This window comes from Gossypium hirsutum, chromosome D04, assembly GCF_007990345.1.
Source record: "Gossypium hirsutum isolate 1008001.06 chromosome D04, Gossypium_hirsutum_v2.1, whole genome shotgun sequence".
In the NCBI taxonomy this organism is placed as follows: domain Eukaryota; kingdom Viridiplantae; phylum Streptophyta; class Magnoliopsida; order Malvales; family Malvaceae; genus Gossypium; species Gossypium hirsutum.
The window spans coordinates 56,938,549-56,966,448 of NC_053440.1; the positions used below are offsets into that span (position 1 = coordinate 56,938,549).

A 27,900-nucleotide genomic window follows, 5' to 3' on the forward strand; every position below is an offset into this window, starting at 1 on the left:
AAGTTTACATATTAAGAAATAGTAAGAAGTTTAATAAGTTTGATCGGTTTATGAGCCAATCAATCTAACCTTTATTTCAAACGATATCTCAATTGATTTTTGATTCAACTGATCCGATTGACTACCCTAGTCCGATTTTAAAAATAATAAATTAGATCGATTAGCTAAATCGAAAATCGATTACTCTATCGGTATCACAAAAAAAACAAAGATAAATCAACAAAAAGTCAGTTAAATTGATTTAAAGCTAGTCTTTTTATTTTTTATTTTTCATGTTGGTTCGATTGACCGTAAAATAGTGATTTAATTGATTCTCGGTCCAATTTTTAAAACATTACTATAGATATATTATTTTTTAGTAATCATAAATAAATACTCTTTGTTTTTCAGCAAATTTTGTACTTGCAGAAGTTGTTTTAAAGTATATTCTATTATACTCTTCTCAATTTCGGAAGTTAGTCCCTGTTCTTTTATTTTTAAGAATTTAGTTTTTTTACTTTCAAAATTCAAAATTCAGGTCAAATTGTTAACATCTTTTTTTTTTTTGTTAAATTTGTCGTTGTGACATATAATAGCTGTAATAATTAAACATGAATTTTGAAATCTAAAAAGTAAAGAGACTAAATTTCTAGAAATAAAAGTATAAGGATTAAATTGAAAAATTAGGAAGAGTATAGGTACTAATGTCAAATTTTAACTTTTTTTATACGAGAATAGGAAAGTTATGAAATAGAAAACGTGGAAAAAGTTAATGTGCCCTTTACAGTGTATTCAATAATGGTAGGCAAGTTAAACTTGTTTTTGCTTAAATTAATAAAGCAAATCAAAACTTTCCAACACGTTTCTAATTCTAACTTTCTAAATCAGTTCAACTTTGAATTTTCAAAACAATCATGTAGGTAAAAGAATTTTGAAAAAAAAATTGAAAATCGATTCAGATTATAATGTTTGGTTTGGTTCGGGTTTAAATTAAAATTATTCGAGAATTTTTTTGGGGTCAAATTGAAATTATAATTTTTTGATAGAGTTAAAAATGTAAAATTGTAATTGAATAAATATAATATTTACAAATTTCATGGATTAAACTATAAAGTTTTTGTTTTAGGAGAGGGCATAATTGAATTTTTAATCTTAGGAGCGGATGGAATATAATTTTACCATTAAATTAACTAAAATGTTACAAATACTCGAAGGACTAAAGGGTCAACTTTTCATTTTAGGGCTAGTCGATTCATCCTTCCCGAACACAGTATCCAACTCTCAGTTGCACTGCACTCTCCAAATGTGCTTGTTCCCCCCCCCCTTATTCCTTATCATGGCAAGTATTTGTGAAATAAGAAATAACTCTGGTGGGAAGCAAAAAAAAAAGGGTGTTAAGAGACTCTCTTGGCTCAACCGTAAATACAATAAGATCCTTTTTCAAACCTGCTCCCATTTCAAGTCAAGAGATAGACAAATAGACACATCCCATTGCACTGATCGGGGGCGTTTGTAGTGACTAAGGAGGTCGAAGACCAAGAAGTGAATTATTTATCAGCCAAGCATTCTTCTTAAGGCTAGATCTAATCTCCTAGTCCCTGCAGAAAGGAAAAAGAATTTCACGTTCTTCCTTTCGGGAAGGAAGGATTAGGAAAATCCTATTGATTGCAGCTTTCTACAAACCATCAGGAAAAGCATGAAAAAAAAGGCTTGAATGGTATGATCCCTTCGTCACCCCAGAATGAAAAAGGCGATCTTGTAATTCTTGGTTTTTGAAGATATGTTGTTAGGTATTCCATTTTATTTTCCCATTGAGGTCGAATCTAAACATGTGCTCAAGAAATAACGTTTAGTCCTTTTCAATAAATCATTAAATGGCTTTCGACCAATTAATCGAATTAGATCAATTCGATCAATTAATTCGACTTTCATTGAATTATGAACACCCCTAAAGGCATGTGTTCGAATCTCACTGTGACTCACCAAAATCTACTATTTAGAGAACAACAACCAACGGGTGTAGCCATAGAGAAAGGCATGGGTCTCGATCCTCAAGACTAGATCGTAAAATGGTAAAATTGAGTTTTAGGACCTCTAAATTATAAAAAAATAAATTTAAGCTTTTTTAACCTTTAATTAAATGAGAAACTTGCTATTTTTGTCTTATGAATAATAAAAAATTCAAAATAGACATTTTTAACACAATATTTTTATATTTGACCCCAAAATTTTTTATAATTTTATGTCATCCATTTTAAACAAAATTTTTAGCTTCGTCACTAGGGGTATATACGTGGTTTAAAAACTCAATGCAAAGAGTGTGGATACCCATCGATACTTTGATCAACTACCTCTCTCACCTTCTTTCTCCTACTTATCACAACTTTCTGCACGATCACTGCATGAAACGTTGCTAAACTCAATCTTTTATATTTACATATCCAAATTGAACCGATGACATTTAATTCTGGACAGTTATCATTGATATTCTATTCTATTTTTTAAGACTCTTTCATGCTATATATAAAATTAAAGCATAATGTCAAATATAACCCTCAAAATTTACATTTTTTTTTCAAATTGACCCTTGATTTTTTAGTTAAATTTGCCTATTAACATTTCATAAAGAGTCAAATAATTTTTTCTAAACGAAAACTTTACTAAAACATTATTTTTATAACGATGTTTGCATAGCAACCCGTGTGACAGCTCATATGTATTTCATGCTAACACAATACTATTCGTTTTATATGTCATATCAATAAATAATTTTAAAATTATAAAATATTCAAAAATAAAAAATATAAAAAGTCTATAAAAAAAGCATGAAGTAAATGTGGATTGCCATGTTTAAAATTTTAACGTTTTAGACAAAATTTCCGTTAAAAAAATAACAATTTAACTTTTTTATGGTCAAATTTAACTATGTTTAAAAGATTGAGAGCTAAACTGATAAAATATATAAGCATTAAGGGTTAAATTCGATATTACCCCTAAAATTAATTAAAATTGACCAAGTGAAAATTAGTGAAAATTAGTAGGTGATAGAGACAAAATTAGAAATGTCGACATAATTTCAGGCATTCCATTAGCCAACAAAATAGAATTTTTAACACGAATAAGACATAATTTCACGAAGACTTAGGTTTAACTACTAAAAAACCTTGTTTTCAAATATGTTGGTCCAAAATTTCCATATAAAGTTATTGGTCCCAAGAAAATATTCGTTCTCAAGTGTAATAAAATAATTTGCAGACACTCTTTTATAAATATCCGGAAAAAGATCGATTTGAATTTGTAATATTTAATTATTTTTAGCAATCTCATTATAGGTTATGATCATATCTGCTTTTTTGATACAACACGTAAAATTACCTATAACTCTCCCAACCCATAAATAGGAGGATAATGTGTTTCAACGTACTCGAACTCACATCCTCCTGTATTGGCAATAATGCTCGTGCAAATCGAGTTAAGACTCAATCAACATTTGAATTGTAGTATTTAAGTTGGTCTTATTGTAATTTTAACTGAATTAGGTTTGATTTAGATTTAATAATAATTAATCAATTTTATTAATTAAAAATTTAATCTATCAATTGAGTTTAATTTAAATATTGTTTTGGATTGTATTTTTATTTTATTTTATTTGCTTTTTATGTTTTTATGTAAAATCTAAAAATAAGATTTTAATCTGATTATTTTTATTATCTTAAATTTAAAATCTTATTATATGTTCTGTTGATATTAACACAACTAATATTATTTATTAAATTCAAATTCATTACAACAATCATTTTTTAAGGGTGAGTTTGGATGAGCATTAGAGTGCGGTGTGTTTAACTTACTTTTTATCTCACGTTATAGTATCGTTACAATATCTAATCTCACCGTCACCGCTATTTTTACACTAAGAACAGATAAATGCACTGTCCATCTAAACTCACCCTAATTACATTGTTACTAAATGAATATATTTTTATACCGATAAATATTTTAATAATAAAGTTGGGATTTGTTTTAACAAAAAGGTTGGGATAAGGGGAGATTCCATTGCCAGATGGTGACTGCTTTCTTTTGTTGTTTTTCTGTATTTATATATATTTTTAAAAAATAAAAAAAAAATGCAACTGAAACAATGAATCCCACTATATATGTAAAGCACTAAAAAAAAAGCCTCCTCATATTCGCCAACCCCATTTGAAAGCAGCCACGTTATTATTGATTTTCAGTCCTTTCAAAAGCACCTTTTGCCCCCCAATGCTGTGCTCTGCTTTCTTCAAAATCTTCAGCCATTAATGTCAGTGAGTGAATCAGTTTTGGGTTATAAGCATTGGTTATTTTTTCTTTTTAAAATTGGTTCTTGTTTGGGGTGGTAAAGGGGTGGGGGTAGGGGGGATTATAGTATTGTTTTAAAGCTTTAATGGAGGTTTCTTTAGAAGTTGTAAATGTACCATTTGCTATTGCTTTACTAGCATGGATTATTATAGATATATTGAAACGCAGAGGACATGAAAATGATAGTAATAATGATGATGATGTAAAAGGTAAAATAAGGGGATATTTAAGAGTTTTTAATGTTGTCACTGTTGTGTTTAGTATTATAATCTTTGTTTTATATTTGGGTTTTGGGTTTTATACTTATTGGAATTATGGAATTGTCCCTACCAAAAGTGTTTGTTTAGCTATCACTTGGTTTGTAGCTAGTTTAGTGTTAATATATTGGATGGACAGAGGTTTTAGTGAACTTAAACCACGGCCTCCTTTGGTTTTGATACTATGGTGGGTGTTTTCGTTCGGTTTGGTTTCGTTTTCGGTACTTGTTTATGTTGTTCGCTTGTTGGGGTTCAGAGAATTGCCTTACCGGTTGCCGGAACCCGACATTGTCGATGTTGTTTCCTTGCCTTTGTTGGTTTTGTTTTGTTGTCGTTGTTGTTGTCGTCCTTTGTCTCACGGTGAACTCGAACGTCCGTTATTGCTTCGTAAGGAGAATGATGATGATAGTAGTTTCAATAATGCTAGTATATGGAGCCAACTCACATTTCAATGGCTAAACCCTTTGTTTGAAAAGGGTCGAATCGAGAAACTTGAATTGCACCATATTCCTTCAGTTCCAGAATCTGAAACTGCAGACAATGCTTCGTTGTTGCTTGAAGAATCGATTCGAAAACAGAAAACGAAATCCACTTCATTGCCAAAAGCAATAACTGGTACCGTATGGAAGTCTCTGGCTATAAATGCAGTTTTTGCAGGTATTTTCCCTTCTTAAATCCTTTGCATATACTGTATATGCAACAGCATATTGTAATGCTTATATTTTACTGTTTTTTGTAGGGCTTAATACAATTGCTTCATATATTGGACCTTTCCTTATAAGCAACTTTGTGAATTTCTTAACACAAAAGGATGATAGTTCAAGCTACCACTATGGACTGGTTCTTGCATTTATCTTCTTCTTTTCGAAGACCGTGGAATCGTTGACTCAACGGCTGTGGTACTTCGGTGCTCATAGGATCGGAATAAGGGTTCGTGCGGCTCTCACGGTGTTGATTTACAAAAAGTCTTTATCAACTAAGTTTGTTGGTCCAAGCAATGGAAAAGTCATTAATCTCATCAATGTAGATGCTGAGAGGATTGGAGACTTTTGTTGGTACATTCATGGAGTTTGGTTGTTACCTATACAAGTCTTTCTAGCCTTGGTAATACTTTACTGGAATCTCGGGGCGGCTCCTTCTGTTGCTGCCGTTTTTGCTACGATTTTGGTGATGGTGAGCAACACTCCGTTGGCTAATAGGCAGGAAAGGCTTCATTCCAAGATCATGGAAGCTAAGGATTCGAGGATAAAAGTGACTTCGGAGACTCTAAAAAGCATGAGAGTCTTGAAACTTCATTCATGGGAGCCTACGTTCTTGAATAAGCTTCTTCAACTTAGGGAAACAGAGAGGAACTGGCTTAAGAAGTACTTATATACGTGCTCGGCTGTTGCGTTTCTGTTTTGGGCATCACCGACTCTCGTGTCAGTCATCACGTTTGGTGTCTGCATTTTGTTGGAAACTCCATTAACATCAGGGACAGTACTTTCAGCTCTAGCAACTTTTCGGATTCTACAAGAACCTATATACAACCTTCCGGAGCTAATTTCCATGATTGCTCAGACAAAAGTCTCATTCGATCGAATTCAAGAGTTCCTTGGAGAAGAAGATCAAAGGAAGTTCATTACTAGCTCTGGTCCAAAAGAATCCGGTGTTGCAGTCGAAATCAAGGCAGGGGAATATGCTTGGGACTCAAGTAGCCAAAGCTTAAAGAACCCAACCATCAAAATCACAGAGAAGATGAAGATAATGAAAGGTTACAAGATAGCCATTTGTGGCTCCGTTGGCTCAGGTAAATCGAGCCTGCTTTGTAGCATACTAGGTGAGATCCCTAGGATTTCTGGTGCAGTTATTAAGGTTTATGGGAAAAAGGCTTATGTTCCTCAAAGACCTTGGGTTCAAACAGGCACTATTAGAGAGAATATATTATTCGGGAAGGATATGGATGATGCTTTCTATGAACGTGTTCTTGAAGCATGTGCCTTGAACCAAGATATTGAGATGTGGGATAATAAAGATATGAGTGTTGTCGGAGAACGGGGAATGAACTTAAGTGGAGGCCAAAAGCAGAGGATTCAATTGGCAAGGGCTGTTTACAGTGATTCCGATATTTATATCCTAGATGACCCTTTTAGTGCAGTTGATGCTCATACAGGAACGCATTTGTTCAAGGTAATAAACATCTCTAACTCTATTTTTTCGAACTGTTACTTGTTATTCAAGCAACATACTTGGTGTTCATAGATTCATACTCTTACATGAAGTTGCCTTATGTTTGTAGAAATGTCTAAAGGGATTGTTGTCCGAGAAGACTGTCATTTATGCTACCCACCAATTAGAATTTCTAGATGCAGCAGACCTTGTTCTGGTAAGCTCTTACAGTTCGTAGTTTCGTACTCTGATCGTAGTGTCTCGTTTTTACCTTTTTGCACATTTTCTTGCAGGTGATGAAAGATGGTCTCATTGTTCAGTCAGGGAAATACGAGGAGTTGATTGCTGATTCCGATGGTGAACTTGTTAGGCAAATGAATGCTCATAGGAAATCATTAGACCAAATGAATCCGCCCCAAGACAACGATTCCTTGATTGCCAAACCGTGTCAAATTAGTCAAATTGAAGTTATAGAAGAAAAATATGGAGATCCGATTTGCTTTGGCAAGCTCTTCGAACGGAGTCAAGAAGAAGAAACGGAAACTGGTCGTGTCAAATGGAGTGTTTACTCAACCTTTGTTACTGCAGCTTATAAGGGAGCTCTTGTTCCGGTCGTTCTCTTATGTCAAGTTCTCTTTCAGGGACTACAAATAGGAAGCAATTACTGGATTGCGTGGGCAACCGAGGAAAATCACAAGGTATCAAGAGAACAGTTAATAGGCACATTTGTTATGTTGTCTGGTGGAAGCTCTATCTTCATACTGGGAAGGGCAGTTTTGTTGGCAACTATTGCGATCGAAACAGCTCAACGTCTCTTCCTCGGAATGATAACATCAGTTTTTCGTGCACCCATTTCGTTCTTTGACTCAACACCCTCAAGTCGAATCCTCAACAGGGTTAGTTTCTTGTTTGCAACAAAAAGTTCATAATATTGCCTAATGATCAGCTCATAATACTCTCTTTTGGGTTATTACAGTCTTCAACGGATCAAAGCACATTAGATACAGACATTCCTTACCGATTAGCCGGACTCGCATTTGCTCTTATTCAGTTGTTCAGCATCATTATCCTTATGTCCCATGTTGCCTGGCAGATCTTCCTTCTCTTCATCGTGATCCTGGGAATCTCCTTCTGGTATCAGGTAAGTACCATATACTCAAAATACGAAATGTTGCCAATGAAATTGCTAAAACAATGACTAATATAACCATAAATATCTGCAGACCTACTATATAACAACGGCTAGGGAGCTAGCAAGGATGGTTGGAAGCAGAAAGGCTCCAATCTTGCATCATTTCTCGGAATCCATCACAGGGGCCGGAACAATTCGATGTTTCAACCAGGAAGACAGGTTCATAGAGAAAAACCTGAGCTTAATCGATGATTATTCTCGTGTAGCATTCCATAACTCCGGCACAATGGAATGGCTGTGTGTTAGAATCAACTTTCTTTTCAATTTTGTTTTCTTCCTGGTGTTAATCATCCTGGTGAGCTTGCCGAGGTCCACTATCGACCCCAGTAAGCCCTTTCTTACTGCCTTGATAGTTTATTGTTTTTTGTTTTTGAAGTTTCTTAACGCTGAATACCATGTTTCGTGTATTCGTGTCGTATATCAGGCTTGGCAGGATTGGCAGCCACTTATGGTTTGAACTTAAATGTACTACAGGCATGGGTGATATGGAACTTATGTAACGTCGAAAACAAAATGATATCTGTTGAGAGAGTCCTTCAATTTACAAACATTGCTAGCGAAGCACCTTTAGTGATCGAAGATCGTAGACCGAAACCTGAGTGGCCAACGGAAGGAACGATTGAACTTGAAAACCTTCAGGTTCAATACAAACCAACTCTCCCAGTGGTTCTTAAAGGTATAACTTGCACTTTCCCTGGAGAAATGAAGATTGGAGTTGTTGGAAGAACAGGAAGCGGAAAGTCCACTTTGATTCAAGCTCTTTTCAGGGTGGTCGAGCCTTCAGGTGGACGGATCATTATCGATGGAGTCGATATTTCCACCATCGGCTTGCAGGATTTGAGGTCTAGATTGGGCATAATCCCACAAGATCCAACATTGTTTCAAGGAACCATAAGAACCAACCTGGATCCTTTGCAACAGCATTCAGATCAAGAAATCTGGGAGGTAATGTTAAATCCTGGTTTCTCTGACGATATATACAGGAGAAATGGTTACAGATGTTGGGATTCGAATCCCGAACCTACTGCATATCAGGGTGGTTGAATAAACCAACTTAGCTTAACTCCGGGCTTTTCTCAAATTATCCGGTTTCATTGGATCCTTGCAGCAGCATATGGATCAAGACATAGGGAAAATGGTTGCATATGTTGCGATTCGAATCCCGAACTTGCTGCATATCGGGGTGGTTGAATAAACCAACTGAGCTTAACTCCGAGTTCTTCTCAAATTATCCGGTTTCAGCTGATCTTTGCAGCAGCATACGGATCAAGACATAGGGAAAATGGTTGCATATGTTGGGATTCGAATCCCAAACCTACTGAATATCGGGGAGGTAACTGTTATATCCTGGTTTCTCTGATAACATATATACAAGAAAACTGGTTATAGATGTTGGGATTCGAATCCCGAACTCTTTACCTCTCAAATTATCTGCTTTCGCCAAAAGAAACTCAGGAAAAGATTGTTAGAAATGTTGAGGTTCGAATCCAGAACTTGCTGACTATCAGGATGGTTGAATAAACCAACCGAACTAAACTCAAGGTTCTTCTCGAATTTATCCGGTTTCACTGAAATGAAACTCATGACAGGTCCTTGACAAGTGTCGTCTTGCAGACATAGTGAGGCAGGATCAAAGGCTTCTCGATGCTCCAGGTATAAACGTTAACTCGAACATGAGTGTCAATACGAGTATGCATCCGACACGGATACGTTATACTCTTTTTTAAAGTTTCTTTCTTTCACGTATATCAAAATGCTCCTTGGAAGCAAGGACGAAGCCAAGGGGGGCCAAAAAAAAGGTATATCTATCATTTAGTCCTTTAAAATCTTATGCAATTACATGTTACTATAACGGTAAAATTCTATTTTGGCCCCCCAATAATTTATGAATCATCTATGGTCTCCCTAAAGTAATTTTCTGGCTTCGTTCCTGTTTAGAAGCAAGGATGGCCTTGGCGCCATAGAAAATTTACCATTTAGCCCTTTAAATTTTTACATAATTACATGTTAGTATAACAATAAAATTGTACTTTGGTCCTCCTAAAATAATTTTTTAACTTTGTCTTTGTTTGGAAGTATCTATATCCCCGCACGTGACCGATATAACATCGGAAAACGGGTGTCGGGCAGAGTTATTTCGAGAAAAATGACGAGCTTCAGGATAACGTTATTCGTGCAGTGGCCGAAGACGGAGAGAATTGGAGCGTTGGACAAAGGCAACTTGTTTGCTTAGCAAGGGTTCTTCTAAAGAAAAGGAGAATCTTGGTGTTGGATGAAGCAACAGCTTCCATTGATACAGCAACAGATAATGTGATTCAAGAGACAATAAGGGAAGAGACAAGCAAATGTACTGTCATCACTGTGGCACATAGGATACCAACTGTTATTGACAATGACTTGGTTCTGGTTCTTGATAAAGGTAAGTTTCAATCTTTTCTATCATAAGTTTAAAAATTGGTCCCGGAACTATTTCCATTTTTCGACTTTGGTATCTTCTCTTTATCCCACTTTAGTACCTAAACTATCGTTTTAATCCCATTTTACCCCTCAAAAGTTTTCACGTCCAATAAAAATGTGCCACGTCATGTTTTTATTGTGTGTAAATTGGGACAAAGAACCAAAGTAGGAAAATTAGTATAGCTCAGGGATCAAATTGTGACCTAAGCCTATATTCAACGTTGTTTGAATCGGATCAGATTGACTGGTTGGACTAGTCAGATCAAGAACTGGCCACCGGTCCAAAAAGTAGCTTTAAACTGGTTAGATCGAAAACCGGTATAGGTCGGTTGAACCGGACTTTTTCATTCTTTTTATTTTGAATTTTTATATTTTTTAATTGGATCAGTCGGATTGACCCACCGATGACCTGACCAATTCAACTATCAGCCTTATTTTAAAAATATTGCCTATATTATAATATATATGCATATTTAGATAATTTTATTTGGTAATTTAGTCTTTGTTCTTAACCCACCTTTTTTTGGATGAGAGGGAAGGAGTAGGAGTGATTTCAGTTCGGTTAGGTTGGTTTTTTTAGATTTTTTTGAATTGTCCATCATAATTCGTTTTGACTCCATTCATTTCTCAATTTTTTCATATTATTGTTTGATTTTAGATTTTTAGACTTATTTTGATTAAATTAGCTTTGTTTTATGGCTTTTTCAATATTATTTGACAAAATTTTAAAATCTTTTTCATAAATATTTCTAAAAAATTATAATTTTTCAAATTATTTTCACTATTTTAAATATAAAATATTTTTTAAAATTATAAAAATTAAAACTGAATACATATTAAACAAAAAATAGATTTCGAATCGTTTTTTGGGTAATTGTGATTTTTTAACTTGCATTTCATAAACCATTCAAACACTTCGGTTCGGATTGATTTTCGTTTTCTTGCTCAATCCTAGTAAAGAGTTTGATACTACTTAAGTAAGGCTTCGAGTTTAAATATTGTGGATGAAGAAATAGTTTTACTCTCGTTTGGGGATTCATTCGGCTCGATACATTGATTCATTTGACTTGTATATGGAAGAGTATTTGATAAGAAAAACTTATAAAATTTAAAAGTATAATTGAAATGTATAAAAATAAGTGTTAATATTTGGTACATTGATTGTGTATTTTTTCTATATCACAAGCAACCTCAACATATTGCCACGTCTCATTTTAAAAAATATTTTTTTAAAATATTTTATTATACTCATATAAGGCACTTGTCAACCATTAATTTTATTTTTTCCATCTTACCCTTGAACTGTATCTAATAATATAAGTCTAATAATATGAGATTGGGTCGGGTCAGAATAGGCCGTTTTAGTGTTTTTCATGGCAAACTTTAAATTATGCTATTAGTACTTGTATTTTACAAAAGTTATGAATTTAGTCCTTGTATTTTATTTTGATCAATTTTAGTCATCGTACTTTTTAAATTTTTTAAAAAAATTAGTTTTAACTCAAATAGGATTAGTTAAATCCATTTGATTAATTTCAATTAGTAGTTTGTGCATATAATTGTAAATTTGGTCCATATTATTCAACTGTATCATTCTAAATCTTAATACTTTTCGAATTCTAAATTTTCATTATTGATGTAAATAATAGTCGTTAATTCATTAACTGGATTATTAGTATATATTAGGTGAAAATAATAAGCTAGCATAACATTATATCTATGATAATAGTCGTTAACTCATATCTTTTTGTATTGACAACAATGTATATACTAATCGAGTTAAGACTCGCGCTTAAATTAGCATTTGCAAAATTGCTTTTTGCTTGTTCTTTTTTTTTTATCTGATTGAGAAAAAAAAGTCATGTTTTTTGTTTTTGTTTTTTAAATTGCCAGGGAAAATTGTGGAGTACGATAAGCCCGGGAACTTACTCGAAGACAGTTGTTCTTCGTTCTCGAAGCTGGTGGCTGAGTTCTTAAGATCATCACCCAAGAGTAATAATAATAATAATGTTCACCACCGTTAAGGATCTATGTTGAGGATCGACGGTAATGGTGGATATGAACTGCCCAAAAAATGTTGAAAGGGGGAATCGATGAACGGATCGTGGCTCGACGGCGAGAGATCGTCGATCGTGTTCGAAGGTTTCTGCCATGAAATCGTGAGGATCGAGTTTTTGAATATGGAGGGAAAAAGAAGTTGCGGAGATGATTTGTTTGAGCTCAAAATGATCGAAAATAGCGGCATGGTGGAGAAACCGTCGGGGATTTTCGTTTTGGTCTAATTTGACCTCGGTCCCTGTATTCTTCAGGCATTTGAAATTTAGTCTCTGGTCCGATTTAAACAAATTTAAAATCAACTAATAATATTGTTAATTTATATTTGTTATCAATTTAATTTTAATTTTTAAATAAGAACATTAAAAAGGTAAATTACACTAGTAATCATTTAATTATTAGTAAGTTTTTTTGTTATTCATCTATGGAATATTCGATTTTATTTTATTTTGCTATTTTTCCTTTTAACTTCCGTTAATTGGGGTAAAAATACCGTAAACACCTTTGTATTAAGAGTTAATCAAAGAGCAAAATAGTCATTCTGCTAATAATTTCATCTATTGCTATTGTTAAAAACTAGTCTATGTACATTAGAATGAAGTACACGTGACACACTACGAGTAGTTGTCTAGTTATTATGTTAGATACTTCAATTTTTAACATTAGCTGTCTAGTTATTCTATTGAGCTCAAAATGATCGAAAATGGCGGATTGTCAGCGAAATCAGTGGAGATTTTTGTTTTGGCCTGATTTTGACCTTTATCAAGAGTTTCTAACATTTTACTGGAAAGATTGAATGAAATTTGTGATATCTGATATGGTTAAAGTATTTGAGAGGTCTATGAATCAGTTTAGTCCCTACAAAAATGTTTCATTTATAAAACCATAAAAACTTTAAAATTATTAACTCTATTAAATAGTAAATAATATTTTTTTAACCGTAAATGGTACCTCTATTACAATTTGGCATTAATTGGTTCTTTTTAATAGAAGAGAGACTAAATTGATTTATTCAATAGTAGATGGACTAATTTGATCAAGTCCCTATAATAGAGGGACCTTTTAGGTACATTCACCTATTTAACACACATATAATAGAATTTTCATCACACGCATATGCATGTGAAAACCATGTAACTAAAACACAAAAATGTGTTTAAAAATAATATACAACAAATAATGAAACAAATGGTTTAAAACTAACTAATAATAACACATTAGATATGTATGATATTAAAATAAAAATATATTAAATTACGAGTCAAATGAAATTTAAACACGTATATACATCATACTAAAAATACTAATCGATTTAAGATTTTAATAATGCAATTAATTAGGTTCAAATCCCATCATAATATTTTTATTTTTTAAATATAAAATTATTAAAGTATTCTCGAATAATATAACTTATTTTAATTACGAATCAATACTTTTAGTAACTTTTCTAACTGAATTGGTGCTCGATTAACTTGTACCAACAACTCGATAAGGGGTTTATATAATAGTGTATATTCTAGCAACGTTATCTCATTGATAGAAGAAATGATTTTAAGCAAATTTGCTCTATACCAAGTACAAGAAAGATCTCAATAATATCAATGGCATAATTCAAAATTCACCCTTAATGTTTTGAGTTTTTTCATGTCAGTCCTTAAATTTTTTCTTCCCACTCTCAATATTGCAAAATTCTTCAAATAAGATCAAAATTGACAAAATCCGTCAATCAACTGACGATGAACAATTTTGTCCTATGTGGCATGACATCTTAGTGGATGACATGGTTGATATGGCACAACACATCATTGATGATGTGGCCTTTATGATTATTATTATTTAATTCAAGAAATATTTAAAAAATTAAAAAAATTTAAAATTTATTTAAAATTTTAAAAGTTGCAAAAAATAAATTTGAAATTTGAAAATTTTCCAAACATTATATTCCTTTCCCTTCTCCTAATTTCCACCTTATTATTTTTTACTTTGTTTTTCTTTTTTTTTCTTGGGACAAATATCAAAATTATACATGAATATTGATAGAATTTATAATGTTATACATTAATTTTAATTCGGTGCATTTGTATAAATTAAACTATAATTTGGGTTCAAACTTCACATTTCACTAATCTCATTATCCATGTGGCACAATTTCTCAAATTGTTGATGTGACATTTTATTAAGTTAAAAAATAAACAAATTATTTAAATTATTTCCACCTAGATCCGCTGTATTGGTTATCGAATCATCGATTGGAGCTCATTGGTCGGACTTAAAAAAAAAACTTTAATAGTCCAGTCACTTAAATGACAACTTTTAAATAGTTCAGTGACCATTTTGTAACTTTTTGAAGGTAAGTAACTAAAATGTAAACTTACTAATAATTTAGATACCTTGTGTGTAGTTTACCCATATGTTTTTACCCGTATTATTTGAATGAGTTTAAATAAGAGATTTTAAAAAGTTTCGGGCCTCAGCCTAACCGACCGAAAAACGCCTCTAGGTCCACTACGGATCCGAGTCGGTTTAATTTTGACCCGGTTTCATCCTTCTGTTCACCACTATAAAATCATAAACGGAAAACCTAATCCAATTTTTATTCTATTTTTCTCTCACTAAAACCATCAGCGGCAGCTATTCTCTCTCTACATATTTTGAGTTGGCAGCCGCCGTTGTTTCCGCCGGTAATCCTCTCTTATTCATCTGATTCATTATTCCTCTTTATCTTCTTTGTTTTCGTTCGTTTGCTTGAGAATCGGAGAATTCTCTCTCCACCGTCGAGATCCGCCACCACTGACGTCATTCCAGGCGGATAGGTTTTACATTTTTAAATCTTATTTTTCTTTCGGTTACCACTGTTTTTTTATATATCTGATCTGCTTGAACGAAAAACAGGATCGAATTAGTGCATTTAGGTAGTTTATGCTTTTGGTTTTAGGCACTGATCAGAAAAGTGAAATCATAGGAGGTGTATTAGAATGGCTGGAGGGTCGGCTTTTGATGCTCTTGCTGATGATGATGATCGGATGGAAGTGAATGATGAGGATGTGGTCGCTAAAGCTTTGAAAGGCAAAAAGAAGAAGTCTAAAGGGGGAAAGAAGGGTGGAAATAGGTTTGCAGCGGCTGCACTTGATGAATTTGATGAGGATTTCAGTGAGAAAGTCGATGAGATGAAAGCCAAGGAAGAAGATGTTCCTTCAATTTCTTTCTCGGATAAGAAAAAGAAATCCAAATCGACAAAGAAGAGTGGGAAAGCTATTGGAGGGTCAGCTTTTGATGCAATTGCTGCTGAAGATGATGATGGGGAGGTTGTTGATGATGGTGGTGATGTTTCAAAGGAAGAGAGCAAGGTTGAGGTTGATGATGATGATGGTGATGATTTGATTGCTAAGGCTTTCGCGGGAAAAAAGAAGTCCAAGGGTGGAAAAAAGGGCGGTGGAAGTAGGTTCACTGCCACGGTACTTGATGAGCTTGGTGATGAAGGCGGCCTCAAAGAGGATGTGGAAGATGATGTTCCTGTGTTTCCTTCATCAGATAAGAAAAAGAAGTCGAAGTCTGCTAGGAAGGTTGGTAATCCATTCAGTGCCGCCGCACTTGATGAAGTTGAAAGCGATTCGGAGTTGAAAGAGGATGAGGAAGATGATGTTGCTTCTTTTTCTTTCTCAGATAAGAAAAAGAAGTCGAAATCAAAGTCTTCTAAGAAGAGTGGTAATTCTTTCAGTGCAGCATTGCTTGATGACGAAGATGAAGGAGATGCTTCGGTATCTGAATCCACTGGTGCTGCTGCTATTGATGATTATGATGACGATACTTCCATGGTTGCATTTTCAGGTAAGAAAAAGAAGTCATCCAAGAAGAAAAGTAGTGCCGCATTTGCAGCCTTCGGTGATGAGGCAGGGCAGCAAAGTGAAGTTTCAGACATGGTTGAAACCGAACTATCAAGTTTAGGAACTAGTAATGTTGAAGCTGTTGATTCTAAAACCAACAACAAGAGTGAAGAGGCTGTGGAAACCTCGAAGAACAAGAAGAAGAATAAGAAGAAGAATAAGAGTGGAAGGACTGAACAAGAGGAGGAAGATTTGGATAAAATTCTTGCTGAACTTGGTGAGGGGCCTGCCGTAACAAAACCCACAACAGCAGCCCCTCCCCAGGAGGAGAAAGCCCAGGTTCAGCCAGAGCCAGAGCCAGTTATAGCTGCTGATGCCACAGGTGAGAAAGAAGGTGAGGATGAACCTGCAGAGTCTGCTGCAGCAAAGAAGAAGAAAAAAAAGAAGGAAAAGGAAAAGGAGAAGAAGGCAGCTGCAGCAGCTGCTGCAGCTGAGGTTAAGGAAGAGGAAACGAAAATAGAGACCTCTGATACCAAAAAGAAAGATGCTAAGAGTAAAGCTGCTGACAAGAAACTACCAAAGCATGTTAGGGAGATGCAGGAGGCACTTGCTAGGAGAAAAGAAGCGGAAGAGAGGAAGAAAAAGGAAGAAGAGGAGAGGTTGAGGAAGGAAGAAGAAGAGCGACGTCGACAAGAAGAGCTCGAGCGACAAGCAGAGGAGGCTAAGCGTAGGAAGAAGGAAAGGGAAAAGGAGAAGCTCTTAAAGAAGAAGCAGGAAGGGAAGTTGTTGACTGGGAAGCAAAAGGAAGAAGCTCGCCGCCGGGAGGCAATGAGGAACCAGATATTGGCCAATGCAGGAGGCTTTTCTTTGCCTACTGCAGACAAAGAAGGTGCACCTACAAAACGACCTATATATCAGACAAAGAAGTCTAAACCAGCTCATCATGCTAATGGTGCTGCTTCTTCTAAGCCGGAGGAAAATATTCAATCAAAGGCAAAAGAGCAAGAAGAGTCGGAAACCAAGGTCGAGTTGGAGTCAGTGGATGATGAGAAGGTTGATGAAGTAGAATCAAATAACACAGAAGATAATTCTGTAGTTGCAGATGCTGCTGAAGGGAATGGAATGGAAGAAGAAGATGATGATGATGATGGTGAATGGGATGAAAAGAGTTGGGATGATGTTAATCTTAATATCAAGGGTGCCTTTGATGATGAAGAAGCTGATTCTGTGCCCAAGCCTGCAGTGCAGAAAGATATAAAGAGCGCTCCACTGGCTTCACGGAATGCAGGTGACTGTTACTATCTGCGTTGCTTGTTGATTTTGTTTCCTCCTGATGATTGTTAATTTGTTTTTTTATTGTGTTTTGCAGCCTCTCCTGCAGTTGCCAAGCCAATGGTTGAGGCCAAGAAACCGGTGACTTCCCAACCAAATACATCTCAGCCTGAAGTTAAATCTACAGACAAGAACTTGAAGAAAAATACTGCTGTGCAAAATAAGGTACCAAAATCAGATGCTTCTCCTAAGCAGAGTGAAGACCTTCGGTCCCCAATTTGCTGCATTATGGGGCATGTTGATACTGGTAAAACAAAGCTGCTGGATTGCATCCGAGGCACTAATGTTCAGGAAGGTGAGGCTGGTGGTATTACACAACAGATTGGTGCAACATATTTTCCTGCTGCTAACATACGGGAGAGAACAAAGGAATTGAAGGCTGATGCCACATTGAAGGTTCCGGGCTTATTAGTTATTGATACCCCTGGTCACGAATCCTTTACAAATCTTCGGTCAAGGGGATCAGGGTTATGTGATATTGCCATTTTGGTTGTCGACATTATGCATGGTTTAGAGCCACAGACAATAGAGTCCCTCAATCTTCTGAAAATGAGGAAAACTGAGTTTATTATTGCATTGAATAAGGTAAAGCGGGATCTTTGTCTGAACTTCTGATTGGTTGGTTACTTGTTTTCCTTACCTTTCTTTGATGCTTATTTATTTATTTATTATTTTGTTCTCTTCCTTTAAAAAATTTCAGGTAGACAGGCTTTATGACTGGAAAGCTCGCCGCAATTCACCAATTGGGATGACACTTAAGAAACAAACTAAAGATGTTCTATCCGAATTCAATAGGAGAGTTACACATGTAAAATTCGTATAAACTCTTTTCATCTAATACTATGTTCTATCTGATTTTGGGGAAAATTTGTTAATTGTGTGTTCTCTTTTTATTTAAAGGTTATAACTCAGTTCAAGGAGCAAGGGTTGAATACTGAATTGTATTACAAAAATAAGGAGATGGGTGAAACTTTCAGCATTGTGCCTACAAGTGCAGTCACGTTAGTCATGGATGCTCTACAAGTTTCATATCTACATGGTAATTGAATTTTGAGCACCGGCCTAACATTTTGCTGTTATTGATGTTGCAGTGGAGAAGGCATCCCAGATTTGTTATTATTACTGGTCCAGTGGACCCAGAAAACAATGGTTGAAAAACTTACATTCAGTGATGAAGTGCAGGTGTGTTTTATTCTCTCCTTTCTATTTTAAAATTATTTACTCTTCCATCATTGTGCAGTATGAGACATTTTGGAAATTGAATTTTGTGCCAGTGTACGGTCTTGGAAGTGAAGGTCATTGAAGGGCTTGGGACAACTATTGATGTTGTGTTGGTTAATGGTGTTCTTCATGAAGGAGATCAAATTGTGGTTTGTGGCTTGCAGGCAAGCATTTAAGCTTCTCATTTAGCTGAAGATTTTATTGGATTGCTAGATGTTAAATTCTCAAGTGCTAGTTTCCTTTCTCAGGGCCCTATCGTCACCACTATCAGAGCATTGTTGACACCCCACCCTATGAAGGAAATCCGAGTGAAGGTATGGTTTTCTGGTGGGGCTTTTCTCATATCTGTTTAAATTCTCCAGCTGGAAGCAATAGAATTCTCTTATATTGGAATCCTATGTTTTGCTTTTTAATGACGTTAATATTACTTGACGGTGTCCTTTGTTTTCTCTGAATATGAATGAATGTTACCATAAGACTAGGTATCACCTTCATGAGTAACTGTAATTTTATGGTGCAATTACTCATTCATATGTTGATGACTGGCAATTGCTTTGTTCTAGTCTGGTTGTCTGATAAGTTCCATATTACTTAAAATATTTGGGATTTTTCTACTCAAGGAGGCCTTTATTTTTGGATAATTGTAGAAAGTGCAGCATGCTGACTTTTTGTTTTTATAATTGTAGGGAGCGTATTTGCAGCACAAGGAGATCAAAGCAGCACAGGGTATCAAGATTGCTGCACAGGTTGTGAAACTTAGCAATACATTTGCTTCTCTATTATATCTGGTAACTGTGTAAATAAGTTATGAGTTAATTTTCTGTTATATCATTATGCAGGGCCTTGAGCATGCTATTGCTGGCACTAGCATCTATGTTGTAGGTCCTGATGATGATTTGGAAGATATCAAAGAGGCAGCAAAGGAAGATATGCAGTCAGTCATGAGTAGGATTGACAAAAGCGGGGAAGGGGTTTACGTACAAGCTTCTACCCTTGGCTCTTTGGAAGCGCTGCTGGAATTTCTGAAAACTCCGGAAGTAAATATTCCTGTTAGTGGTATAGGCTTAGGCCCTGTGCACAAAAAAGATGTAATGAAAGCCAGTGTCATGCTTGAAAAGAAAAATGAGTATGCTACTATTTTGGCTTTTGACGTCAAGGTGACCCCGGAGGCACGAGAACTAGCAGATGAATTGGGTGTGAGGATTTTATTGCTGATATCATTTATCACTTATTCGACCAATTCAAAGCATATATTGATGGTCTTAAAGAGGAGAGAAAGAGGGAAGCAGCGGATGAAGCAGTCTTCCCTTGTGTTTTGAAGATTTTACCTAACTGCATTTTCAACAAGAAGGATCCAATTGTCTTGGGGGTGGATATCCTTGAAGGCATTTTAAGGGTACAACTATTATCAGCTCTTTTAGTATATGCTTTACTAAAGTTCACAAATCAAGTTTGGTAGCTAATGCTAATTATTACATGAAGTTTTAGAATGTTTTTGGATAAGTATCTATTCCAACTTTATACCCTTGAACCTGTATTCTAGCTAGAGTGTTTACAAAGTCAGGAAGTGCTCAATCAATAGGTTTCTTGAACATGTCTAGCATATAACCTTTCTGATGTTGCATTGAGAACTGTTTTTAGTCCTTTGAATAACCAAAATATTGACAGATAGTAGGAGGTTAAAGTACCTGGGTGGTCCCTGTATTATAGGGACTGGATCAAATTAGTCCCTCTATTTATTAAATGGATCAATTTTGGTCCCTATATTATTAAAAAGAACCCTCTAAAGTACATTCACCAATATAGGATGTAGATCTGATGTCCACTTGGCATGGTATGAAAAGCTGGTTCCAAGATCCTACTTGTAATATTTTTTCTAATGGGTGGAGTAAGCCATGACTCAAACAATTCGTAGTTGATGAGCATACTTGTGTGGTTGGCCTGTTGTATCCTATGTGAAATTGAGTCTGAAGCTACTGTTGTAGAATTGTTGTTAAATTCAGTATTATTATTAATGTAGTATTCACGATTTGTATTTTCCTAATACTATCTATATTGTGTAGGTTGGGACGCCAATTTGTATTCCTCAAAGAGAATTCATTGATATTGGTCGAATAGCTTCGATTGAGAATAACCATAGACCAGTTGATTCTGCCAAGAAAGGCCAGAAGGTAGCCATCAAGGTATGATAGTTGCTTCTCAGACTCTTAAATATTTTATCACCTTTTAAATGTAACTGATTTCCGAATCTTAAGTTAACTAAGTGGATATGACGATATGAAAATGTGACTGATTCCATGTTTTCGAATATAAACTATGGAAGCTGTCCTTGGACTAATCCTCTTTTAGTATAAGAAATTATGCAATAAAATGTTTAGTTATTTCCCCTAAATTTGGAGGTAACTCTCATTCTTGACTTTATTCAAGTAACTGATGCACAAAGATTAGGTTTAATTCACATTATGAATCTTATGTCACTCCTTGATAGAGAACTTAGTACACATTTTACAGCATGGGCCAATACGAACATGTATCATTTTTCCATACTAGCAGTGGACTCTCTGTCTCCTCAAGTGGGATTATAAAACTAGGCTTTGTCCCGTTTATGTTTTTATCATTTTTAATATAGCTTGAGGATATATATTGATTGTTTTAACTTTGCTTGTCTAGTTAAGAAAACTCTACCTTCGTTGCATGTGACAAACAATCCTATGAACATATTCGGAGCTTGTAATTGAACACCGATAAGTTGGACATCATAAATTGTGGCAATTCTTATTCTATGGAATTTGAAGTTGTTCTTTTAACTAATTTTCTTTATAGGGAATTGAAGATCTAGCTAACCCTTAGTTGCCTCATAAGTTTTTAATCTCCAAATCATTTTTCTTTTGAAAATTGCCTCATTCAGCTCATTCATACTTTGCTTTGAAACAATGCTCAGGCACTAAACTAGTACTTAGATGTTTTGATGTTTCTTCGAATTGAAGAAAAGAAAGAGATCTTGTTCTTAGACATTAGTAACGCAACTCTTTACACCAATCCCTCCTTTTGTCCTTTTCAAATCCGAAAAAAATTAGGGGGAAGGTATATATTGGATGACAGAGAAGATAAAAGATGACTGTGAATTATGCTATGATGACAAACGCTTCATCAACTATGGCTTTATCGAGTGCCTATACTGCTCCAATTTTTCATGATCTTTTAAAAGGCGCGTTAGACGCCCATATTTGATCTTTAAATGTGTGCAAATCTTGGAAAAACAAACGAGTGTGTGTGATACTCACTCTTTTTGTTTGTGTTGTTGCAGATAGTTGGATCCAATACCGAGGAACAACAGAAAATGTATGGAAGGCATTTTGAGCTTGAAGATGAGCTTGTTAGTCATATTTCTAGAAGATCGATCGATATTCTCAAAGCTAATTATAGGGTAAGTTATATATCCGAAGCTACATATCGCATTGTTCTTAGCCCTATTATAAGTTTCATATCCCATTTTTTATCGGCTTAGATAGTCTAATTTAACTTCAAATTCTTCTAGGATGATCTGACCCTTGATGAATGGAGGTTGGTTCAAAGGCTGAAGATCCTCTTCAAAATTCCTTGAACATCACGACCAAATGGACTGGAGCTGTGTTGCTGGTAAGCGGTAAATTACCGTTGTTTGTTTGGCTTGAGGAAAAAAACAGGGAAAAGGGGTTTCATGTCGAAATTACTGTAAAGTTACAAATTTTGATGTCGATTTTACGGTGGGACGAGTTCCTGATCGAGTTTTGAACGGGTTGTTTATAACGGGGATGCTACAATCTTCACTTGGTCCTGGTTCAAAAGTAGACATTGAATTGCATACAAATATATCCCATAAACTTACTACTTTGGGGCTTTTGCTTTGTTAAAATAATTTATTTTTGGGTCTAATATTATGAGATGAGTAATAAAGGAAAAGAATATCATTTGCTTTCGTTCGATATTTAGGAGTCTATATATCATCTTTGGACTTTAAGATCTCTCAATATTAATATAACACATGTACGCGTGAATATATATTTTTTTGAAAAAATGGGGTCGGTTTTTGGTGAGCAGTGCAGCCGTTCAATTCGCTCGTCGTTGCCGGAGTTGGGATTTCAAGCCTCTCTTTAGTTCCTTAAAAATTCGTAGGTTTTCTCGACTAAAAGAGATGCTAAAAAGATCTTTTGGCATTTTGGACTTGGTCATTTTGAGATTTTGATTGTGACAAATATAACGGTAAGAAATTAAAATATGATATGACGACATGGCATGACGGGGTGTAATATTACTAAATTCCAACGTATTGGTCAACTTTAATATTTCATTATTTTCAGTGTCAAGTGTTAAAAGATATATGTAGTACGTTATTTCATTACGGTTTCAGGTGGAATATGAATTTAAGACCCTAACTTTGAATTTGGACAAGTATAAACCTAAATAGCAGTTACAAACGTGAATCAATACAGTAGATATCCAAGTAGTAAAAAGTACAAATCAGGGTAATTTACATTAGTAGTGACCCTTATGAGTGAAATTGTTCATATATATTATTTACGTGAATAAAATTTAAATTTTCATAAATAGTTTTGTACTACTGTATGATCTGCTCATACAGCATCGAAGTGTAGGATCGTGTATTTTATGCTATTCTTTTATGGTTGACTTATAAATTTGGTCCTTAACGTTGCTATGTTTTCCTAAAATCGTCTTAATTTTTATTTTTAAGTCTTTTTTCTATTATTAACTTCTGTTTATTTTTTAAAACTATTTTTTCGAATATATTTGATGAAAGTACCGTTAAAAATGTTAACGCGGATGATGTGAAATATTTTTAAAGAGATGTATTTTATTACTTGAATAACCTAATAAGATAATTATATGTGAAAAATAATAAAATAATCAATACATGGAATTAAAAAAAATAACTCTTAATTTTAAGAGAATAAATATAATTATTTAAAAAATTTGACTTATTAAAAAGACCTCTTAGTAAACAAATTAAAACTTTTGAAAAAAATTTATTTTTTTATTTTTTAATTTCATGTATTATTTATTTATTGTATTATTTTTCACATGTAATTGTGTTATTGAGTTATCTAAGTAATAAATTACATCTCATTAAATATTTCAAGTATGAATTCCCATGTCATCCCCGTTAACTTTTTTAACGGTACTTTTATCAAATCTGTTAGAAAAAAGCAGTTTGAAGAAAAAATACAAAACAAAACAAATGTTGATGGTCAAAAAAGGCTCAAAAAGACAAATTAAGGCTATTTTAACAAAACATGCAGATATTAGTAACCAAATTTGACATTAAGCATTTTTTTTATCTTTTTATTTATTTTTGAATTTTTATGTTTTTTTATAAGTTTTTAGTTATTTGCTAATGGAGATATAAAATAAAAAGTGTCATGTTATCATAAAGTACACATGAATTGTCATAAGGATTGTCACACCAACATCATTAAAAAGTTGATATTTTAGTCAAAATTTTCATTAAAAAACGTGTTGGACTGTTTTTGAAATATAAATGATTGAAGCTCAAAAAAAAATAATGGTAACAAAAAAAAGATTAAATGTTAAATTTACTATTCTACCTTTAAAAAATTAAAATATATATATGACTATTAAAATGACAAATTTACATTTTAATTACCATAAAATCTACAGTTTAATTTTGCCCCACTCCAAAAACTTTTCTAATTTTGTCATTGAAGGAATTTGATATTCTTTTAAATAAGACCTCAAGTTTAAGTTTTTTGAAAAATTTTCTCTGGTTTGAGAAATCGAATTAAGTTAAAATTTAATGTGATATTTATCTCATATCAACTAAAAAACCAATATTGAATTCATGGTGCACATTTACATATATATATATATATACACACACATATATATATTGGAGAATCTTGTGCAACTTTTTCTCTACAGTCTACACAATGACTGAGCAGTAATAGTAAAAGGAAAAATGATGATGGGCTGAGCTGCTGCCTGCCACGGCTGACGGAGGAGCAAAGAATTGCCGAGATCGGTGACTGATAGTTTAACTACTTGAAAACGCAGCATCTTTTCTTACCCTTTTTTTTTTCGTCTCCAAAACGTAATCATGATTCATCTGTACAAATAGATCTAAGCTTCGATCCCAGTAAAGAAAAACAAAACAAAAATTAATTGCTGCCCAGTTTTTTTCTCTTTTTTTTTTCAGGGTAGATCTCAAAATTATACATTAACATTGGTTTAATCTGTAATTTTATATATGAATTTTGATTTTGTTTATATACTGCATACACATATAATTATATTTTTTCAGTAAAAAAAACAGCACAAAACAATTACATTTTTAAAGAACTAACGACGCAGAGAAACAGTATTCCATTCTAAATCTAAAGGCTCCCCAAATAGTTGTATGTTACCCAATCCAATTTAAGCTATTTTGGCTATATGATTGACAACCTTATTTTAAGCTCTTGGAACGTGACGAAATCTTACTTTCTAGTCTTGGTTGAGAAAATTATGTATTAAGCGTAACTCTACCCAATTTACTATTGGTCGTTCCATCAGCTAAAATTGATTCTACCAAGCTTTGGTCTCCCATACATATAATTATATTTATTTCTTTAAATATAATTATATTTAAAGTTTCATATATACCAAAAGTTCATGTATAATTTTAAGATTTATTCCAAACAAATGTTGTGAAAATTTAAGGCATATATTAAAATTTAGATTTTGATGCTTATTTATTTATTACTTTTTTTATATAGTAGTTATATTGAGTTTCGATTAAATCTGGAGTCAAGTTGAGTTAGAATTTAATCGGAGAACAAGTTGTCTTGATGTTTTTTTTCATCAAAAAGGCTGGATTCCGAGACTTTGCTTAAATCTTACTACTTGACCTAATAAGTGGTGTATTAATTGAACCTAGTTGAACTTGAATGGTGATAAGTTCAAGCTCAACTAGATATCCGACTCTAGCTGAATTGAATATCAATTTATAAGTTTGAGTCTAGCTCCAAACTTAATTTATCTACTTGTGCGCAAGCTCAATTAAATTTGTTTTTTTTTTTATCAATTTTAGTACTCAAAATCGATTAAGCTCCATATTTAACTTGTTTCTATGCTGCAAGGGTAAAAATGTAATTTTATAATATAAAAATATAGTAAAAATGTATTTTCATGATATTACGAATTTTGAATTCGTCTCGATCAATCAAATTCAAATTTTTTTAAAATCAAACCGAATTGACTTTGTGAGGATCGATGTCTCATTTAACATTATTGCAAAAGGATGCTTGCACTTACTATCTACTCAAGTTTGATAAAATATTATCTTAATAAGTTACATTTTTTTTCTCTTGATATATACACTTAAATATTTTTATTTTTTTTAATTTAAAACTATTTAAAATAATACTCGATTGAATCCGTGTCAAGTATTGAACCAAAAATTTTAAGTACGTTGTACTCATTGAAAAAATAACAAAATTTTGAACTTCGAAAACAATATTGTTCGAAAAGACAATTACAAACCCGGAACATAAACCGTAAAACGTACATGACAAATTACAATTTTTTTTGTTCACCATTCTTTTTCATCCTATTTACAAGAGGAGAGAAGAGAGCTCAAAGTACAAAAAAATCGACATCAACACTCTGAATAATTCATACAAAAACTACGAACAATCAAACTAACATCAAATTTTAAATTTCGAGACACATTTCAATCGTAAATTATAAACTCATTGTAATTTCTTTTCGATTAATATTTATTTAAAGTAATGCCCATTGTTAATTAGGGTTCTATATATACATATACATATACATATACATATACATTATCGAAATATATAGATAATACGTGTCTATAGCTACTCAAATTATTAATTTTTTTATATTTAGAGGGTTATTACGTATATTTTATTTCCATATTTAAATGTATTTTCCATATTTAAAATTCATATTTTATGCAGCAAGTTTTGCTATGATTGAGAGAGAAAAAAAAGTCAGAATCAGCAAGATATTAATAAAACTTTGCTTGAGATTATATATATACAAAGCCGAGTTACGGTGTAGCTTCGGGTTTAGTCATTATCGGTGTTCATCATCGATAATTATCGCAATCCGATTATGATAACATTCTTTATGTTTGTAACTCACAATAAAAGCAGAAAATTCAACAAACAAATCAAAGAAAAATCTCTATTCTAGAGTTAAAAAATATACATACGTGCGTATCTTCATACATACGTATAGAGAGATTGAAGCAAACCTATGAGTACAAGAAAGAAGAAAGCAATGATTTAGTATATAAATCGGGTCGGGTCGAGTCGAATGAAATGCATGCGTAAATTTTTGAGAGGAATGAAGCCTGGTCCGAAGCTTAAACCGAAACCGAAGCTGTATTTGTTTAAGCTTCGAGCCAGCCAACATTCCCCTCAAAATCTACCATTTTCTTTTCTTTTCTTTTCTTGTTCTTCCACTCTTCAATGGCTTAAAGCCACAATGCACCCGCTCTTATTTATAATGCATTCGCTCAAAGACAGTTTTAGGGTTTCAACTTTCAAATACATTTTAGGGTTATTATTGCATATATAACAAATGGTGAATGTACTTGTCAAGTCCCTCTATTATAGGAAACGAATCAAATTAATATTAAATGGATCGATTTCTAAAATGTCATTTATTGTTAACATGATTGACATTTTGATTTTTTTTTTGTTCGGAGTTGGAATGGAAATGAAAAATAATAATTTTCATATCATTTTTTAATAATAAATGTTAACTCTGTTACAGTTACTCTTCTTAATAGTATCAGGAGCGAATTGTATGCAGGCCAACGACGTTGTCCCACCAAAAAAAATCTGGAATATTTTATTTTTCTCTTGAATTTGTTGAAAATTTTAATTTGACCCCTTAAATTTTTGAATATTTTCATTATGCCTTTTATATATATTTGAAAATTTTAATTAGACCCACAATTTTTTTGGAAAAAAAATCTCATTAAACTCCCAAAATTTTTGAAAATTTTAGTTAAATCCCCCTAAAACTTAGTCCCTAGACCCGCCACTGAATAGTATAAGAACTAAATTGA

The 27,900-nt window shown here is 33.5% G+C and overlaps 2 protein-coding genes across 3 annotated transcripts; both read left to right on the forward strand.

Moving 5' to 3' along the window:
* Positions 1-4,139: 4,139 nt before the first annotated feature.
* On the forward strand, positions 4,140-12,591 carry LOC107898639 (putative ABC transporter C family member 15). 2 transcript variants are annotated; one of them, XM_041091048.1, is made up of 10 exons: positions 4,140-5,231; positions 5,314-6,743; positions 6,853-6,939; positions 7,016-7,618; positions 7,699-7,863; positions 7,946-8,240; positions 8,339-8,859; positions 9,504-9,567; positions 9,644-9,713; positions 10,094-10,328. In XM_041091048.1, the coding sequence occupies exons 1-10, from the start codon at positions 4,403-4,405 to the stop codon at positions 10,188-10,190; spliced, it is 4,161 nt and encodes a 1,386-aa protein (XP_040946982.1). In that variant the 5' UTR covers positions 4,140-4,402; the 3' UTR covers positions 10,191-10,328. The 2 variants fall into 2 exon arrangements, with proteins under 2 accessions (XP_040946982.1, XP_016679640.1); XM_016824151.2 differs by lacking the exon at positions 9,644-9,713 and adding an exon at positions 12,265-12,591 and having other exon boundaries at positions 4,142-5,231; positions 10,094-10,333.
* A 2,429-nt stretch (positions 12,592-15,020) lies between these two features.
* Positions 15,021-22,768, forward strand: LOC107898638 (eukaryotic translation initiation factor 5B). The gene is given in 14 exon segments (XM_041091049.1): positions 15,021-15,107; positions 15,389-17,538; positions 17,620-18,167; positions 18,283-18,390; positions 18,483-18,583; positions 18,674-18,764; positions 18,857-18,967; positions 19,052-19,117; positions 19,490-19,549; positions 19,643-20,003; positions 20,006-20,199; positions 20,867-20,986; positions 22,111-22,230; positions 22,342-22,768. Coding segments are annotated over 13 exon segments (4,083 nt in total). The 5' UTR covers positions 15,021-15,107; positions 15,389-15,401; the 3' UTR covers positions 22,408-22,768.
* The last annotated feature ends 5,132 nt before the right edge of the window (positions 22,769-27,900 follow it).

What these genes read in the sequence shown, in the direction of transcription:
- LOC107898639 (XM_016824151.2), top strand. Translation starts at nt 4,403, where the DNA reads ATGGAGGTTTCTTTAGAAGTTGTAAATGTACCATTTGCTATTGCTTTA. An exon ending in GAGGTCCACTATCGACCCCA is followed by an intron (nt 8,241 to 8,338) that starts GTAAGCCCTTTC and finishes GTCGTATATCAG; the next exon opens with GCTTGGCAGGATTGGCAGCC. An exon ending in AAGGCTTCTCGATGCTCCAG is followed by an intron (nt 9,568 to 10,093) that starts GTATAAACGTTA and finishes TTATTCGTGCAG; the next exon opens with TGGCCGAAGACGGAGAGAAT.